Raw genomic sequence first — 20,895 nt, forward strand, 5'->3', positions numbered from 1 at the left:
GGCATTTAATATCTGAAAAAAATTGTGTCTTTTTTGGGCACTCTCAATAGAAATAGCATACAAGTTTGCAACCCAGCTATAAAGCCTGTTTGGGCAGGTCACAATTTCTGAGAACTTGAGCAGGCATTTAACATCTGGAAAAAAAAATGTCTTTTTTAGACACAAACAATGGAAATAGCATGAAGGTTTGCACCACAGTTAGAAAACCTTTTCGAACAGGCGACAGTTCCAAAGAGACTTAGCAGACATTTAGCTTAAAGATAAGTACAGCATAAGCACAAATACTTATGCTGTACTAACTGTATCTTCAAGCTAAATAAATACAACCGCCATTGGATGTTACTGAGTTGCCTGCTGTATCCTATTTTATTTTTTGTTCCATGAGTGACGCTGGAGACACTATCAGTCTGGGCACTGTTTTTTCTTAGCTTCCAAGTGGGATCTCACTGAGAACATTGCTTTTTTCTGCTATATGAGCAGACATTTAACCTCTGAAAAAAATATTGTGTCCCTTTTGAACACCAGTAATGGAAATAGCTTACAGGTTTGCACCACAGCTAGATAGCTGACTTGAACAGGCTGAAACTTCTAAGAGAGTAAGCAGGCATTTAGCCTCAGGAAATAAAAAAGTTAAATTCAGGATGGAAAAAGCGTACAGCGTAGCAACACAACTAACAAAGTGGTGTTGAGAGTTTGTAATTTTGAAGGTATAGAGAAAGCAGGCATTTTACAAGTGGAAATTGTAAACCAGTGCCTTTATTTTGGACGCTGAAGATGAATACGTCTTTGCAATGCAACTTTGAAGCCTTCCTTTTGAAGGTTGCAATTTATGAGGGAGAGAGTAACTAGTTTGGAATTTACCCCCCAAAAATGGTCTTCCTTTTTCATAGAGTGCAGAAGGACACATTTTACAGATTTTATGCACACCTTCTTAAAGTGTTACTGAACCCAGGTCCCTGCATTCCCTCTATCTGGTCTCCCACAGTACACACTACATGGAAATACAATTATTTTAGTAAATATAAACTGCTAAATACCTTTTCTCATCAGCAGTTAGAGCAGTCTTGTGACTTCTATCAGTGTCCAGCCGAGCACTGGTTAAAGCTTGTAGAAGACAATTTCTTTCTGCTCTAGGAGGATGCAGAACCCCTGACCTCTGTCTGGATAGTGCTGATTGGCCCTGTGCTAATCGCATGCACTCTCCCAAGAAAAAAAAACATCTCTAGCAATACACACCAAACTGAGCATGTGCAGGGTGTCTCCACACGATTTGTCTTATCAGGAGATAAGATGGCGACACTGGAAGAATGAGAGAATCAGAGAAGTCAGGATCAAAACAGCATTTTTACACAGTGCAGAGGATTAACCCCTTAGGTTCATAGTGAGTATATCAAGCATGCTTTACTGCATATACAGACTGATTTTACTGTTGTGGGATTAGCAACACTTTAAAATTGTTCAGAATGTCTGCTATTCGGGAGAATTAGAGAACAAGCACCAATTATTTATTTATTTTTTTTTTTACACACAACAGATGAAACAATTGAAGTACTTGAAGTCAGTGCAAATTCTATACCCTTTTAGGAGAGGCCACTACCTCAGAGGAACAGAGAGTGCAAATTTAACTTTAAATAATTAAATTAGACTGTAATTTTGCAGAAATATAATATGATATAAACATTGTATCAATTTCAGACAGAGAATTTTATTCTTATTAGAGAGAGGCAGACTGCTACTTTTCTGACACATTCTATTCTAGAAATAATACCAGATTTCTGTGCAGAACATAAATAGTGCTCATCACAAGCAATCTGAGAGGGAAAAAGCAGGCATGCTCTATCTGTATCCATAAAGGCATTTTATTCTCCTTGGGACAAAATGTTTCAAGGAATTATCTGCACATATGTCAAAGCATGTTTCATAGACCATACTTCAGGCTGGATTCACACATCAGCCCATTCAAATTAATTGGCTGCTGTGCCTGTGCAAATGCAGGCCGCATTAGTGTGAACCAGGCCTAAAGGAGGTAAAGAGAGAGACTGGATGGTTTTCATGTATGGTATCACTGTTAGGCCACTCTTTTTTAGAGAGCTGGGGAGTGTCACGAGGAAACATACTGTGTTGTACATTTCTAATTATGATGCACTTCAATTTCACCCCAAAATAAATGGTCAGTACAGTATTTCCTGGCCGTCCTCCCTTCAGCACACCTTGGGTTAACTCCTCCTCTTGACCCCCCCCCCCAGTACCACCTTTTCCTAGCTCATGAAAATGAGGCCCTCCCTTCCTCTCATGTTCTTTTTTTTTGGTTGCCAGGCCACCTGTATTGGATGTGGATCAGATTAGTTCTCCCCCCTATGAAACTCCCCCCCCCCCAGGTTTAGCCTCTCCTGGTGTTGGATGGTCCAGAATGGTAGAGGTAAAGCCTCTTAAACACTGGACACCCTGTGTGCCGGGGCCACAGGCATAAAATGCTTAAACAGCATAGTTTAATAGTGGCTATGGTGGCAGTACTCTCATCCATCCCTGTTGTGGCTCCTTCTCTCTCTGCTTGTTCCAGGCTCCGGGCCCCTAACCTTGGAAGCCACACCGGTCTGTCTCTTTGCCTAATATATGGAGATGTCACTTTGCTGAATATAAGGGGATATATCTCTGCTAGATTGGGATGCGTCTTTGCTGGATTGAGATGTCTCTTTGCTGGATTGGGATGTCTGCTGAATATATGGGGATGTCTCTTTGCTGGATGGAGCAATCTCTTTGCTGAATATATGGGGATGTCTCTTTGCTGGATTAGTTTCATTTTCATTTATTAAGTTTTAGGAGTGTTAAAATAAAAGTGGGTGCACTGAAGGACTTGGTGGGATGGCCAGTGGGTGGATTTGGTGGGACAGCCAGTAGGTGGGCCCTGGGGAATGTTGGGGATCAGGCTTGGGAGAAAACAGAGCTAAAGCTGTGTAAGGAGCCCCAACATTTCTGATGGTTGCAATGAATACAGTTTACTGTACCTGCATTGATGATGGCTCTAGGGATTCAGAATAGCTCATTTCCTTTTCCTTGCAATCTTCAGAAAATTCTATGCATCCTGTTTTATGTTGCAAATTAATTGCACTGTAAAAATATAGAAAAGGGTATATGATGAGTAGCACGTGATGAGTAACAATTAGTAGGTAGACTAAGTAAGTTTTGGTGTAAGCCTCTATTCACACTTGAGCATTTTTCTGCTCGCTTCCCTATACCTGACTATGCCTGACTTGCTCAACATGCAGCAGAACCTCATTCTTTCTAATTGTCTCTGTTCACACTTGTAGGCTTAATCACCTGATGCTCTAATTCCCACGCTCAAAAAAGTACATTGGCTTTTTTGAGCGTATTCAGGCATTTTGGCCCCGTAGACTTCAGGGGGTGTGCCTGCAAATGCTTAAAGAATGGGCTGTCCTAGTAGAGCAGCAGTTTTTTAAATACACCAGCCGTCTGGCACCAACAACCATGCCATGCTCAAAGTCACTTAAATCCCCTTTCTTCCCCATTCTGATGTTTGAATTTCAGCAAGCTGTCTTCGCCATGTCTAGAAGCCTAAATGCACTGAGTTGCTGCCATGTGATTGGCCGAATAGCAATTTGTTTTACCAAGTAATTGAACAGGTGTACCTGATAAAGTGGCCATTGAGTGTATATCAAGTTTTTATTGCTGTCTGTGTTTCTAGTGGAGTGATTCAGTCTCTATTTGTCCCGTTGATCATTGTCAATAGGACAAAAAGTGATGGGAAATCCAAATATTTACAGTTGTCCCTAAAAAAAAAAGGTGAAGAGAGATTTGCCACAGGACATCTATTCCAGTTAGGGTGCATTCACACTTGCAAATGCATCTGCACAGGATTTCTTGTAGAAAACATCACCTACGGAAATTCCACAACCTTTTACAATTTATGACAATGTATCCTCTTTGACCCATGTGGAGGATGGTAAACCATTATTTTACTTCATCAGTGGTAAAGCTAAACTTTTCAAGGCAATGCAATATACTGCAATGCATCATGTGAACCTGGACCTCAAACATTTCTGTGTTATTAAAAACACCTTCCAGACACATTAAAATAAATCTAAAAGCAAAACTTTGTTTTTATTATTTTGGATAAAGGGAGTGTTTTGTAGTTTCTACCTTTACTGTGCAAAAACATCCTGCAGAGCTTTTTTAAAGATACATCTCATCCATCCATCCACCCGGTGTCCACCGAGGCTTGCCAGTGAATAAGGACTGATGATATGCCCATTTACTCTCATCCTTGTGAGTGGATTTTAACCCTTCCCTTTACTTGTTTTTAACCACATCAGACTGCTACAGGGCGGCAGGGGTGCACAAAATCACAAACCTACTGAACGACATATCAGACTGGATGTCGCTCCACTTCCTTAAACTGAACCTCTCCAAAACCAAGCTCCTAGTCTTCCCCCCAGCCCGCACACCACCCCCCACTGACTTCTCCATCACGTCCAACAATGCCACTATCAGGCCCGCCCCGCAGGCCAGAGTACTTGGTGTCATTCTGGACTCCAACCTATCCTTCCAGCCCCAAGTCCAATCATTAACAAACTCATGCAGACTCCACCTCCGCAACATTGCCAAAATCCACACATTCCTAACCCCAGAAACCGCTAAACAGCTCATCCACTCCTCATCATATCACGACTCGATTACTGCAACTCCCTCCTCACTGGCCTGCCTTGCCACAGGCTATCCCCGCTTCAGTTGATCCTGAACACGGCAGCCAGACTCATCCACCTTACCAAGTGCTCCGTCTCCGCCACCCCCCTCTGCCAATCCCTCCACTGGCTCCCGATTGCCCAATGGATCAAATTCAAAATCATAACAGTGACGTACAAAGTTGTCCACCAGACTGCCCCATATTACATAACCGACCTGATATCTAAGTACCACCCAACACGCACACTCCACTCCTCACAAGACCTCCTTCTCTCTAGTTCCCTGGTCTCCTCCTCCCATGCCCGCCTCCAGGATTTCTCCAGGGTGTCACCCATCCTCTGGAACTCCCTGCCCCCACCCACTGCCCCAACCCATCAGACTATCACCTACCCTCCTGTCCTTTAGGCGCACCCTGAAAACCCACCTCTTCAGGGAAGCCTACCCCACCCCCTGCTAATCTGCCTACCTCCTCCACTCTTCCTACCACTCCATCCCCCACAGCTATCTCCTCTTGTACCACTATCCCCTCCCTCCTATATTGTACGCTCAAAAGAGCAGGGCCCTCAAACCCCTCGTGTATCACATTGTATTGTTACTGTACCGTGGCATGTTCTGTCCCCCTTTGTAATGTACAGTGCTGAGCGAACTGTTGGCACTTTATAAATACTGTATAATATAATAATGTATTGTATATATATGTGATTTTGCATTTCCGGGTAGGACGCCGTACCCGCGCCACCATTAGCGGCTGCAGCTGTCACCGGGTCCCAACTGGTGATTACCTGCCGGCGCCCAGTGATTACCGAGGATCTCCGAAGGGGAGGAGGGTTGCTTTGTTTACTAACAGTCCTCCTCTCTGTCAGCTCGGACACATTGCTCTGGATGGCTGTGCACAGCACAGCCATCCAGAGCAGTGTGATTACAGTAAAGCCAACACACACCGTCCACCAGTAAAACACTCCCTGCACACAGTTAACCCTTTGATTGCTCCTCATGTTAACTCCTTCTTGCCCAGTGGCATTAATACAGTGTCAGTGTTTTTTTAGCATTCATAACTGTATTGGTGTCAGAGGGGATGTCAGTGACACGAAGTCCGTTCCCCCAGTGTCAGAATGCCCGCCCTTCCTGCTATAAGTCGCTGATTGCCGCCATTATTATTATTATTAAAAAAAAGAAAATTCTAGTATCTATACCGCCATTTATAAACACCATAACTTTCACCTAAAACATTTAAATTACATGAATTGGGATATTTTGTTTAGCAAAGACATGTAGCAGGATACATTTTGACCTAAATTTATGACAAAATTTGATTTTTAAAATTATTTTATTGAACATGTTTAATAGCAAAAAGTAAAAAATATTGTTTTTTTCTCAAAATTTTTGGTCTTTTTTTTATAGTGCAAAAAAAACAACACAGGTAATCAAATACCACTGAAAGAAAGCTCAATTTGTAGGAAAAAAGGACCTAAATTTCATTTGAGTGCAGCGTAGCATGACCACACAATTTTCAGTTAAAGTAACGCAGTGCCGTAACACATAAAATGGCTTGGTCAGGAAGGGGGGTAAATCCTCAGGAGGGCAAGTGGTTAATTAAGTTGATACACTTAGATGGTGGTGCCTTCTGTCTGTTTATTGTTTTAGTGCTACCTTTACTGTGCCTATTATTGTTATACTATTATACTTCAGATTAGGGATGCACCAACAATGTTTTTTTTATCAGAGAGTACGATTACCGATACTTTGTGGTGCGAGTTGCATTAATGGACGCAAATTGCATTGCACAGAATAGCATGCGATTTGAACAGGAATGAGATACCTGTCCAAATTGCAAGCAGTTTCCCCACTGCTCCTGTGTGAATTCAGACATGTCATAGCCCGAGTTCACACACAAGCGGTGTGGGAAACCTCCTTGCAGGCATCCCATGCTGAGTCTCAATGGTAAGAGAGGAGAGAAAGCGGCAGTGATTTGAAATCCCCTCCGCTTTCTTTTCTCTCCTTGCGGTGATGACAGTTCGGGCTAGAAGACTTTTGATTGGTCAGATGCCATCTAGCCCAAACTGTCATCGTGCAAGGAGAGGAGAGAAAGCTGCTTCCCAGGTCTGGGGATTTGAAATCCCCGCAGTTTTCTCTCTTCTCCTTGCAACGAAGACAGTTCGGGCTACAAGGCTGTTGATTAGTCAGCACCGTCACATGGACAGTGCTGACCAATCAGCAGCCTTCTAGCCCAAATTGTCATTGCTGCAAGGAGAGGAAAGAAAGCAACTGGGATTTCAAATCCCCGCCACATTCTGTCCTCTCATACCACCAAGACTCAGCATGGGATGCCTGCAGGGAAGTTTCCCGCACCGCTCCTGTGTGAACTCAGGCTATGACAAGCCTGGGTTCACACAGGAGCAGTGGGGAAACCGCATGCGATTTGGACATAAGTCGCATTCCTGTTCAAATTGCATGCGGATCTTTGTGGTGAAATTTGCGTCCATTAACGCAAATCGCACCGGAAAGTATCGGTTAAGGTATCAGAAGTATTTTCATGAGTATGAGTACCGGTAGCGGTATTGGCGCATCTCTACTTCAGATGGTGCTATGCGTTGTATGTACATAGCCTGAGAGTGAAAAAAATCAACTAATGAATAATCTCAACTTGTATATTGAGAGATATGCCATTGTATACTTGACAATGCATCAGTTATTCTTTTGATGGAATAAAATATGCAAAATTGCTTTTTTACTTACTCCTTGTCCCTTACTGGATTGGTTCTCTCCATGTCTTCCACTCTCCAGCAATGTTTTGTGGTGATGGTGCTGCAAAATTATACAAAGCAGTATCAAATTAAATAAATTAATTTAAAGGTGCTGTATATTGTTCCCCCCAAAAGCAATTTCACTAAAATACCCACTTGAACTCTGAAAGGTTTACCCCTCTTCATGACCAGGCCATTTTTAGCTATTTGTCATTGCGCTACTTTAACAGGTAATTGTATGGTCATGCAACACTGTACCCAAATGAACTTTATATAATTGCTTTCACTCAAATAGAGATTTCTTTTAGTGGTATTTGATCACCACTGGGTTTTTTATATTTTGTGATATAAACAAAAAAAAGACCAAAAATTATGAAAAAAGCTATATTTTTACTTTCTTTTATAAAAAATATCCAATAAACTCAAATTTTGTCATAAATTTAGGCCAAAATGTATTCTACTACATGTGTTTGGTAAAAAAAATATGAATCAGTTTGTTTGAAAGTTATAGCATCTACAAGCAAAAATGGTATAGATATGGGGATTTACAGTACACAGCTTTTACTTTCTGAGTGCCTATCACATTTTTTGAGGTGATAAAATGCCAGGGCAGTACAAATACCCCCCAAATGACCTATTTTCAGAAAGTAAACAAAGGAAAAAAAAAAAGGAAAAAAAAAACTAACAGATTCCTCCATTCACATGGATTAATATGGATGAGAAAATCTCTGCTCAAAAAAAAAGAAATGTTAAAGCATAGGAGTGATCCACTCACTGACCACCCCAGGCCCCCATGCTTGGGCATATACGTTCTTTTTTTTAACTGCGGATGAGAAATCTCCTCCAGCAGCACTGCACGCACTGATGTATATTCTGTTGCTGTCAGAATAAACAGATCGGTGCTGAAGCTGAATTAGCTCCTGCTAAGAACACAACGATTAACAATAAAATACAGTAACACCAGAACATTAACTCAATAAAACAACAACTTTTTTTATTGAAATCTGTGCCAAAAAAAAATAGGAAAATATATATGCGAAGAATAGGAGCGATCCACCCAATGACCACCCCAGACTCTCATGCTTCTGCATATATGTTCTTTTTTTAACTGCAGATGAGAAATCTTTTCCAGCAGAGCTGTAATCACTGATGTATGTATTCTGAAAGCACACCCTGCTTCTGTCAGAATAAACAGATCAGTGCTGCAGCTGAATGGTGTTCCTGCAATGCAAATAATGGTTAACAATAAAACACAATAACAACAGAACATTAACTCAAACAAACAACAACTATTTTTGGCTTTTTTAGGTTTTTTGTTTTTATTTTTATTTTTTTTGTAACTTATAAAATTGTAAACTTTCCAGGCTGTGATTTTAGGGTCTCTCAAAATGCGTTAGCCAGTTTCCTGACTACCTAACATCTTTTGGGACCCTGCATGAATGTGTACCTTAGACTATGCTGTGCTGTACCCTATACTAATACTCCATTAGTGTGTGGTAGCGACGGAAGCAATCCTTGAGGCAGAAACCAGGTTGGCCAGGACAGGAGGGACAAATAAAATGGGTGTCATGTCTAATTCCGTGTCTGCTACAGACACAATATCTTTTTTTGGGGTGACTTTTGGGTTGGGGTACCAGGAATGGCATCAGCAAAATGCCTCTCATACAGCCGGTTCACTGCATCTGGGTTGGGGGTTTGGGCCACAGCACCTCCTGGATACAAAAGGGACATGATGATCTCTTCCTGAAATTTTAGGAAGGATCCACTTCGTCCAGTTGCTTTGTAAAGCACAAAAGTGTTGTACAGAGCCCATTAAAATAAATATACAGACACTGTTTTGTACTAGTGTCTGGTTTTACATGAAACTAAGTACGACTTCATCATCTGGTCATTGAAATCCCCCCCTCCCATGTTAAGGTTATAGTCGTGGACACAAAGGAGCTTCTCAACAACACCAGTTGCCGTGCAAATTTGGACTGTCATGTCTGTGTGAGGGGAAGACAGGATGAAAAAATCCTGTTTGTCCTTCCATGCACTGCAAGCAATTAATTATTTCACAAGCAGGTTTTCTCCCCCTTTCTAAGTTGGGTATTTACAAGCTGTTGGGGGAAGCCCCGGTGATTAGGTCGCACGGTGCCACATGAGCCAATTTCAAGATCAAAAAGGTGTCTAAAAAGTGGCACGCTTGTATAAAAATTGTCTACATATAAGTGGTACCTGTCACAATCCTGCACACAGGGAGAAGTGCGGTTCTCCATTTTACCCCAAACTTCGGCATTTTGGTATTTCTCTTAAACTCCTATGCAAACACCTGAGGGGGGAGGGGTGCACACAGAGCCAGGCACAGGCTCACTGTATTGAGAAGGCTTCATGTATCTCCTCATTCCCCTCAGGAATGCAACCAGCGTATGATGCTGAGTCTCTGCCTAACAATTCTTTGCCAAATAAGGCTTGGCTTGTCCATTGTGGGCAGAGATTTTGAGTAGGAAATAGAAGTGTTTGTTGTGTTTAGGGTGGGAGAAGTGAGGACGGTCGGCTCGGTACCATATAGCTGACCAAGAGTCTTGTTGTACCATCGCAACTACATCGCATGACTAGAAATCCCTTCTAGCACATCAGACTCGACACTGCTTAACTCCAGGCATTTATTTGGCAAGTACTTATTTACCTAAACTTCTTCCTGTTATCTGTTTGCTGTGCTGTTGTGCTCTGTATATTTTTATATATACTGTATATCATAGTTTCTGTAAATATTTTTATTGCACCCGTTTGACCTTTTAGTATTAAATCTTTCTTTCTGAAAGTGTTGAACTGTTTCTATAGCTTTGTATTGCAATTTACAAATTCCTGCCTCTAAAAGAACGCTACTATGAGTGTTTAACACTCTGTATAACCTGTCTGTAGCGATAGCGGTATACTGTCGATTAACCAATCATCCTAGTGTAGTGCTGAGTTTCCTCTTTCTCTGTATAAAAAGGAGCTGGTGGCAGTGTGAAGGGTTAATTGCGTAATTAACCTGACCCAGTAACAAGCGCATTCAGGCTGCCGGTACATCGATCTGTGGTCCATTATCTGGAAAATCGTTGTGCAGGGTGCAGCTGGGTGTGGCATTGTTACGCCTGTGACAGCACGGTTTTAGACTGGCTAGTCCTTCGGTCACGAGTTTGGCGAGAAGGACTAGGGTCTGACGCTGCGCCCCTCACATATTGGTGGCAGTGGTGGGATAGTTACATTAAGAGCTGCAGTGCAGTGTTAAAAATTGGCTCTGCACTGAAGGATTGTAATCTTTGTGGAAACAGTCCTTAGAAACAAGCGGTGCATATTTTATATATATATATAGAGAGAGAGCGAGACATATAGCAACAGCTCCTTTCTTTTTCTACTTTCTATTCTATCTTTGCTTGCAATTATGCCTGGGGCAGCAGAATACGAGAAAATGAGCAAAAATGATTTGAAGGCGGAATGTACCTCACGGGGATTGGATATTGGTTGCAAAAATCATGAAGATTTGTTTCGGGACCTATTGGAGGATGATATCCGAGCAGAGCAGAGCTCGGGGGAACTTGACCATGACGGGGTTCCCGCTACATCTGATCCCAGTGGCTCAGAGACAGCCTCGCAGGATAGGCATACAGAGACTGACACTGGAGGATCACCGAATGTTATCATCACACCACCGCCCGAGCGGGCCAGCACCTGAGTGCCGGTAACCAGCAGAGGCTCGTCTCAGATGCAGGAAGCCCTGGAACGCAGCAAGGAGACAAATCTTGAGGCATACCTGCGGTTCATGGAACGCCAGGCTGACAGAGAAGCTGTGGAACGCCAGGCTGAGAGAGCGGAACGCCAAGCTCTCAGGATGCAGTGTCCTGAGCAGAAGTAGACGACATCATCTGGCCAGCCGGCCAGCAACTCTTTTTGAGTGCTGTTTGTCCGCAGAGAGATGCGGGTAACCCCCACCAACTTGCAGACAGTCACTGTGGGCAACCAGTCTGTAACTGGTTTCCAGGACACCGGAGCCGAGGTCACCTTGATCCGGCCAGAGATGATTAAGCAAAGGAACCTCATCCCAGGAAAGTTCCTTACCCTCACGGGAGTTGGGGGGACCCGCACGCATACCCTGTGCAAAGGTATTCATCGATTGGGGTGCGGGAAGGGGGATGAGGGAGGTGGGTGTCTCAGATGAAATTCCCACACCTGTTTTGTTGGGTGCCGATTTGGGTACTCTTGTGTCCTATTATGCCCCTGCCGAGAATACCCGGAAGGCCCCCCTGGAACTCTCTGGACATGCCGAGGTACTGGTTGCAGATGTTGGGGTAATGTCTGGGCAACCTGGGGATGGACAGAGGGAGGGGGCTGGGAATGGAGTGGGGTGGCAAGATTCTTCATTAGCTGGAGAACGAGAAGAAATCCCCTTGCAGGGGGAGGTATCAAACTCATGTGTCATAGACATTAGAAACGTACCTGTTGATAATGATGATGATGAAGCTGACATTGATAATGTTGATGATAATGTTGATACGGTCAATGATAGTGATGATAATGATGACGAGAATGCTGATATTGACAATGTCAATCACGTTGAAGATAATGTTGATAATGCTAATGATGATGATGGTCATGAAGATACAAATGATGCATTTTCATTGTTGGGGGTCAACCACAGTGCTGTGAAGGGGGCAGAGGTACAATCTCTGGGGGCTGAGCACAGGGATGGTTTGGATGGTTCCTTGCCTAGGCCCAGAGGATTCTACCTTGATAAGTGTCCAGGCATTGTCCTTGCAGGGTACTGGACAGCCGGCTGGGACTTATAGTTCCACGTGTAAGGCAGCACTGGAAAGCAATTCACACATGGACCTCAGCAGCCAGATAGCTGTAAGCTTCCCTGCTGAGAAAGGTAAACAAAGGCCTGACAGGGAGACTGAAAGCATGTCATATGATCTGACCTGTCCTGGTGTGTCACCAGGCAGACAAACATGTGTCCTAGGCAGTGACAGCACATCTGGATTGGCAGTGCGAGGGGCCTCATTGGAGTTGATCAGCGGGTCTCCGAGAGGGGGCTGCGGCCTTCAGCTCCAATCACCTCTCCTTTCCATTCCGGTACAGGGGCTGCTGGCAAGAACTATAAGAGATGGTGTCAGAGTTCAGGAAAACCCAGGGAGAGCTCACCATGCTGTTCATGAGTTGGACGGCAGGGTGTATCCTTCCCCCATGCCTTCAGCCAACCTCATCTCACAGGAGGTGCAGACTGAACGGGCCAAAGAGACAGAGGGAATGGTGCCATCAGGAATACAGGGGTTAGCTAGAGTCTGGACATCCCCGGTAGTCTCGGTCCCCAAACAGGATCAGATGACAAGACTTTGTGAGGACCTTGGGAAACTGAGCGCCAGCCCTGTGGTTGTGGCCTACCCCATGCCCAGGAGCCATGAGGTGATGAAGCATCTGGAAGGGGCCCGCTGTCTAACCATCATGGACGTGAGCAGAGGGTCTGGGCCACCATCTCTAACCCAGGAGGCTCAGGATGAGTCAGCCTTCACCACCCCTTGTGGCTTGCCTGAATTTCCGGGAAAGCTACTTGGGGCTGAGAACGCACCAACCCCCTCCCCAGGGGTCAGGCCTACAATGTGGAATGGAACTGGGTGCAGTTGCCCACTTTAGGGGCCTTGTGGTGTTCGTGTCAGGGAACGAGGAGCCGGACACACAAGGAGGTGCAATTAAAGGTAGGTTTATTTACACAGAAACAAGGCAAGAGTCTATGCAAGTCCGACAGCAACAGCGGATGACTTGGTAGGACAGACGTTCTCCTGCCGAGGTCGTCTTCCAGGATAAACGAGTCGAGAACCAGCGAGAATCGTAACCAAAGCCAGGGTCAGAAGCCAGGAAGAATGGTCGCCAGAGCCGGGGTCAGAAGCCAGGAGTCTTTGCCAAAGCCGAGTTGGTATCCAGGAGAGCAATAAGTGAACTGAACAGGAGCTTGCTGCTGTGCAACAGACAGGAGACGAATGCAATGGACAGCTAAAAACAGCAGACTTAAATGTGATAAGCCGCCACCTCCTGGGAGGAGCCGCAGAGGGCTGAAAGCATAAAGGATCCCACAATGCTTTGCAGACACCTAAGATGGATGCCAGCACATGGAGCAGCACAAGCCCTGAGCAAAGGTAGGACCTTGACAGTTCGGCCCTATCTGGGAAGAGCAACGTGGGCCCCTGTCACTAGTCAGGAGCGAACTGCCTGTGCCTAGTCTGACAGTTGAGAATGGTAACTGTCAGAGGGGTATGTCAGTGGTTCAGCTTTGGGAACCACCGGTAGGAAGAGACCCCCAGAGGTCTGGGAATGGAGAGACTGAGGCAGTTATGGCCTGGTCGACTCCCCAGGTCAAGAAGCAGGTTTCGTCAGTTTTGGATGCAGCTGGCTACGGTAAGACGCCTGGGTGCAACTATCATGGCTCAGCTGGACCCGCGACAGACCTAACAGACAGGAAACGGAGGGAACTGGTGTCCTGGATGCTAGCAGGTAAAGAGGACTGTTCATCTTGGATGAAGGTACCTGTGGACACATTTGGGAGGCGAGTTCCAGAATTCACCTGTCCGGTTCCAGTGCACACAGGCGCCACTACCTTCGGGTCAGATGTAGTCCTGGCTCAGAGGAAGGAGATGGGAGATGGAAAGCTCATTCTCTACCTTGACAAAAAGCTACATCTCAATATGTTAGCAGATGACACCCCTGAGCCGAAGTGTTTTGTGAACGGGTGGGCACCCCAGCAGTCGCCACGATATCCAGATAATCACAGCCGACTGGTGCTCCCCCGTGACCACTCACTTGGTCAGCACAACGGACGGAACCTGGTTCTCCCGCAGTGCAATGGCACCCTGTCAACCCAAGGTGAACCTCTGGGCAGAGGTTGGTTGCGTCAGGAGGGAAATTGTAGTCCCCTCCCATGCAACTACCTGAGGAGGGAGGTGTCACAATCCTGCACACAGGGAGAAGTGCAGTTTTCCATTTTACCACAAACTTCGGCATTTTGGTATTTCTCTTAAACTGCTATGCAAACACCTGAGGGGGGAGGGGTGCACACAGAGGCAGGCAGAGGCTCATTGTATTGAGAAGGCTTCATGTATCCCTTATTCCCCTCCCTCAGGAATGCAACCAGCGTATGATGCTGAGTCTCTGCCTAATGATTCTTTGCCAAATAAGGCTTGGCTTGTCCATTGTGGGCAGAGATTTTGAGTAGGAAAAAGAAGTGTTCATTGTGTTTAGGGTGGGAGAAGTGAGGACGGTCGGCATGGTACCATCTAGGAAAGAAGGTACTACTAGGTGACACAAGTAGTTTAACTGAAATTATAGCTGTATTGAAACCACATAATAATAAAACATTATACAAATGCATATGCCCATCGCCATTAAAAACATGACAACGTTGTCACTTTAAAAATTAGGAAACCCTGGGTCAAATGTTAATAGTACACAATGCCAAGTCTCCAAATTGATATATCACAAGACTCTAAATCTCCACTTCAGGGAGCATTTATATATATAATATATATAGCCATATATATTAAGGCATGTAAGGTACTATAAACATCAACCAGTTCAGCAACATAAATGAATTTTCAAAATTCAAACAAAAATGAGAATCTTAATAACAAAAGTACAGCTGCCTACATAAATGCTGTGCGGAGAGTAGTTGACTCATAAGGCAATCAAGTGCGGTCAAGCCTTAATATTAAATTAAACAATAAAGGCCATAGTAATGGTTGGCTAGAAAATTGAGCGCCCTCTAGTGAAAAGAGAGCGCAATCACTCTGAACCTTCAGGAGGAAATCTCTCAAAGGAGAATTGTAGTTGATTTTACAGTCTCGGTATTGGGACCCGGGTAGGATGTGACCAGGAGGGGTGCCTCAGATGGTGACCATAGGGCCACAGTAATTGTGGATGAGATAGCTTGGAGACTAAGACTGCAATCCAGTCCAGATAGCCATGTCCCACTAGGACCAGTGGTAAAGTAAGGTAGGGGTATAACAATGTAAAATTCCCACTTACGTCCGGAGTATCACCAATGTCGTGGCGTTCTCAATGCAAGGTAGCCTACAGACTGATATGGGATTGGACCGACACTGTCTCTTGTGCAAGTTTCTATCACTGCCATGAAGCAAACCACAACCTCATGGTCAATTCAGAATCCCAGCTCTGGTTCAACATCACTCCTTGTGGGTTCAGGGCAAGTCCACACATGCGTATGAGAAGATCAGTTGCTGCTCCGCAATGGTTAGCCCGACATAAAGTTTATGCATAACCTGACATTGAGACGTAGTCCTGGGGCATCCTAATGTAGGAGCTACAGTCAATGCGTTTCGCCTGTCTTTCTCAAGACCAGTAGAGGGTGCTCTCCACTACTTAATTTATATACTCAATCCCATAATGAAGCAGTTCTAACACAGAATGGTGCCCTATGCAACCTCAGCAGCTACCAATAACTCATATTGAATCAGAACTCATTTCTCAAAACTAAAATTTCAAACCATAGGAAATGGCCATCTTGGATAGAGGGTACCAGTGTGGTGATATAGATCAGCAATCATTGACCCATAGAATACATCCCAAACAGTAAACGTTTGGAATATACTATTGATCCCCCCAATATCATGAGGACCACCTCTTTGGGAGCTAATTATAAAGGGCCCAGGGAGCAAAAAAAACACAAATTACATTTTAAATAATCAAATAGCCTCGAAGGCATTTAGACAATAGCAACATTAGCCAGAACGGAAGACTGACAAATTCATCTCATTATTTAGACCATTCGGGATTAAACTACCAAGCTTATATATCCAACGTTTTTCATGCTGGATGACTTTATCAAAGTCACCTCTCCTAGCAGATAGCTTCAGGGAAAAAAAAACTTTACTTTTAAGCCAGTGGTCAGACCACCATGTTTTTCTTTAAAGTGAAGCACCAGAGGATTCACTTTTTCCTCCTGTTTTGGATTGCTGTTACTTCTAATAGCTCTTAGTTGTTCACTGATCCGGACACACAGGGATCTTTTTGTTTTGCCTACATAAAATTTCTTACAAGGACATTCAATCATGTAAAGTACCCTGTCTGTGGAACAAATGAAAAAGCTCGTAATATCATATGTTCTTGTGCGATCTGCTCCCGTGAACATCTTAGTCCTTTCAACAAACAGGCAGATAGAGTAACGTCCACAGGGAAACATTCCAGTAGTATATGGTGGCCAATTAGAGAAAGAACTTCTAGTAAATTCAGAATGTACCAAGATGTCTTTTAAATTACTTGCTCTTTTGGCTACCATAGAGGGTTTGGGGCCAAAAACGTTTGCAATTACTGCGTTTGAGGTCAAGACATGCGAGTGTTGAGAAAGTATAGACCTTATCACCCCCATTGAGAACCAAATTTGGCGATAAATCTTGTAGGGCCCGAAGCTGCATCTTTATTAGAGGCCCTAGTTGGCTGTTGGAGTAAAGTACTACGTTCCCTCTTTGATGACTATTTTTTTGCCTAGCATCAGGGCCCTATGTGGGTATCCTTGTTCCCGAAATCTTTGATACATAATGCAGATAAAGAGATCCAAAAATTAAATCTCTTTGTGGTGAAAATTATAGGTCAGTCTAATATTCTGATCATTATGATTCAATTCAGTCATGAACATATGTCCAGACCATAACAGCATCATCGATTTCCCTGATCCACGTCACTGTGTGGGCCAGGTACAGATGAGAGTGGCACACAACATAATTTTTTTCATTTTCTTAAATGTAAACAGGCATATGCTGGAGCCATTCTTGAGCGCATTAAGAGCTGTCCATTCATCTTTAGAAAGATTATCATTAGACCTAAGAGACCAGTCAACCATTTTGAGATCTTTCTGTACCAGCTCCAAGAAGAAGCTCACCCACTTATTCTGCTGTAGGGAAGGCATCCTAGTGAACGTAATATTCAAATCAACTGTTCTTATAGGCATCAAGGCTGAATCCTCTACCTCCTCCTCAAATTCAGCATTTTCATCTAAAAGACTAACCAAGTCATTTATTACCTGTCTTTCTATATCACTGGGAAAAGTATCTTGCCGCCTCTCCGATTCCAACGGTTCTTTAAAGAATTTTTTAAGGGGGACCTTCCTCAAAAATAGATTGACGTCTTTAAATACCTCAAATTAATCCATATCAGAAGTGGGAGAGAAGGCAATACCTTTTTGCAAAAGTTTGATGTCTATCTTGTAGGACAAAGTCATAAAGATTAATAACTTTAAGATCATCTATATACAATAAAGGTTCTTCCTGTGTCTGACAGTTTATTTCTTCTGGCTTTGGGTTCGTCCTGTAGGATTTGTTTCTCCGCTTTCTCTTTCCTCCCCTTGACCTTTGTTTACCAGTATGCCTTTGTCCTTTCCCATTGATGTCTGGTTACTTGGTCGTTGGAGACCGGATCTTCTTAAAAAAGAGGCCGAATTTTGAGATGAGTTCTTATCACTCTCCAAAGATGAGGCGCCACTACGATTGGGAGTAATTTGTCTCCAATGTGAACAGCTCCTCTGTCTATTAGTGGTTAAAGCAACGATAAATCCCTTGTTCCAGTCTTCAATGTCTCTTCTGAATTTGAGTTGCTTAGCGGTTTTAAGATCCCTCTGAATCTTAACCACCTCCTTTAATAATTCATTTTGCCTTTCAAATTCCAATTCATCTTTAAAAGGATCAAACTCTCCAACACTCTCCTCAATTTGTTTTTGTAATTCCTCAAGTTGGATTTTTTTTTTCCTCTACAATAAAGCGCATGACCTCCATACCTCTTTGAAGACACTAAGATTTCCATTTCACCAAGAAGCGCTCAGTGTGGAGGTTTTCCACCGGGACCACCCTATCACGGAGGCCCCTCGGAATCATACCTTGTTCAAAGTACAATTCCAAAGAGGAGATATCCCATATCCTATTAATATATTTAACTGTGAATTTTTTGTGGTTCCTAAATTTCTCCCTAATTGTTTCAGTTGTATCATTGGACGGTGGGTCCTTCCCCTTTTGAATGTTGATCTAATCTCCACATCAAACTCCTTTCCCAATTTAAAAGCCATACCTAGAACTTTTATGTTATAAAGTATCAAACAGAGTAAATAACAAGGAGAGAGGTGGAGACAAATATTTCAAAGCATGTCCCCTAATTGAGAACAAGACCAAAGGTCTCTGAAGTGTATACACTATATAAAATTTAAAAAAATTACCGTATTTTTCGCTCCATAAGACGCACCTGACCATAAGACGCCCCTAGGTTTTAGAGGAGGAAAACAAGAAAAAAAATATTCTGAACCAAATGGAGTACTAAAATATTTAATAAAACATACAGAATAATGTTTCAACCATGTAACGTGAACAGTAGTCAACAATGACATTTAGAACCATCATCACTGTCATTAACAAATGAGGACAGACTTTAAGGTTTGAGTACTCTTCTAGTTTTCTGGAAAGCCCAGGAACTCATCATCGCTAGTGTCAGAATTTATGAAGCTCAGTTTCTCACAATCACTGGCATCACTTTCTTCGCTATCTTCATATAAGATACTATCTTCAGTCCCATCTAAGGCATTGCTAATGCCACATTTTTTGAATGACTGTACAATGATTTTCTCCTTCACTGAGTGCCATGATGTTTTCACCCATTCACAAACTTGAGTGATAGTGGGCCTCTTCATTCGTCCGGTAGGTGTCAGATCATGATTACCAACAGCCATCCATTTGTTCCACTCTTCTCGCATAAAGACTTTAAATGGTTTGTTGATGGAAACGTCTAGAGGTTGCAACTGGCTGGTAAGACCCCCAGGAATTACAGCTAGATGAGTCTTCACTTCTTTAAAGCACTTTTTTGTAGTTTCGCTAATATGTGCTCTAAACTGGTCAAGCACTAATATGGCAGGTTTTTTTAGAAGCCCTCCAGGACGTTTGGACCAAACTTTTTCAACCCACACTCTCATTCCATTTTCGTCCATCCATCCTTTCTCATGAACATGTACAACAACTCCTTTTGGAATCACTTCTTTTGGAAAAGTTTTCCTTCTGAAAATTAACATGGGTGGCAATTTAGTGCCATCTGCACAGCAGGACAACACAACCATGTAATGGGTTTTCTCATGTCCCAAGGTTTTCACGGTTATGGTTTTGGCACCTTTTAGATCAATAGTCTTATTAGATGGCACATCAAAGGTTAGCGGGACTTCATCCATATTCCCAATCTGGCCAATTTCAAAACCATTTTTCTTCCTAGCATCAATTACAAATTTATGAAAAGACAGAATCTTAGATTCATATTCTTTTGGCATTTTTTGCGCAATTCTAGTTTTGGTGCGCATAACAAGGTTACATCGCCTCATGAATCTGTAGCACCATGCTGGGGATCCAGTAAAATCCTGAATACCTTTCTCTGCAGCAATGCGTTTGGCTTCATATATTATCATTTTTGTAGAGACTGAGAAGCCATTATTCCGGTGACGTATGATCCATTCTTTTATGTCCACATCTAACTGTGGCCACTTTGCAGCATGCCCACGAAAAGTGTGCTTACTTTTACCTGCTTTTTGCAGCTGATCCTCCTGTTTCCTCCACTCTCTTATCATTTTTTCAGTTGGAGGTGGCCCAAAATGTCTCTCCGCTTCTCTGTTTCCATGTTCCTTAGCATATTTTACTACCTCCAGTTTAAAAGGAATTTTATATGCTTGTCTTTTCTGCTTTATCATTCTTGTACGTATGTAGAATGAGGAGGTGGTATTTTTCTGAAAGAAAATACAGTAATGAAGGAATTGCTAGTAATGTGTCCTTCATTGTTATGAGAGCACTGTAGCTGAGAACATTACCCCCCATGTACACAGCACAGCAGCGCGGCCACCAGCACTCACTCCTCCCACGGTATAACATGCTCGTTCACTGAAAGGCTGGCCTGGCACCAGCGCTGTCTTTAATATTGATTGGGCCCTGGGCAAACATTTTCTTGGGCCCCTCCCAGGAGATCACCAGAGACTGCGGACATACTATAGGAGATGACCAGAGACTGCAGGCATAGTACAGGAGATGACCAGAGACTGCGGGCATAGTACAGGAGATTACCAGAGACTGGGGGCGTAGTACAGGAGATGACCAGAGACTGCGGGCATAGTACAGGAGATGACCAGGGACTGCGGACACAGTACAGGGGATGACCAGAGACTGCAGACATACTACAGGAGATGACCAGGGACTGCAAGTGTACTACAGGAGATGACCAGAGACTGCGGACACAGTACAGGGATTGACCAGAGACTGCGGACACAGTCCAGGGGATGACCAGAGACTGCGGACACAGTCCAGGGGATGACTAGAGACTGCAGACACAGTACAGGGGATGACCAGAGATTGCGGACACAGTCCAGGGGATGACCAGAGACTGCAGGTGTACTACAGGAGATGACCAGGGA

At 43.6% G+C, this 20,895-nt stretch overlaps 1 protein-coding gene across 1 annotated transcript in view; it reads right to left on the bottom strand.

Moving 5' to 3' along the window:
• The window catches only part of DYTN (dystrotelin), a 50,143-nt gene that overhangs the window by 23,540 nt on the left and 5,708 nt on the right, over positions 1-20,895 (bottom strand). The window contains exons 3-4 of the mRNA XM_089671106.1: positions 7,438-7,506; positions 3,006-3,108 (exon numbers count right to left, since the gene is read on the bottom strand). Coding sequence (XP_089527232.1) covers positions 3,006-3,108; positions 7,438-7,469 — 135 coding nt within the window. The 5' untranslated portion in view covers positions 7,470-7,506. The remainder of the gene's footprint in view (positions 1-3,005; positions 3,109-7,437; positions 7,507-20,895) is intronic.

Source organism: Staurois parvus, unplaced genomic scaffold, assembly GCF_062004578.1.
Source record: "Staurois parvus isolate SC_StPar_1 unplaced genomic scaffold, SC_StPar_1.0 ptg000011l, whole genome shotgun sequence".
Taxonomy (NCBI): Eukaryota; Metazoa; Chordata; class Amphibia; order Anura; family Ranidae; genus Staurois; species Staurois parvus.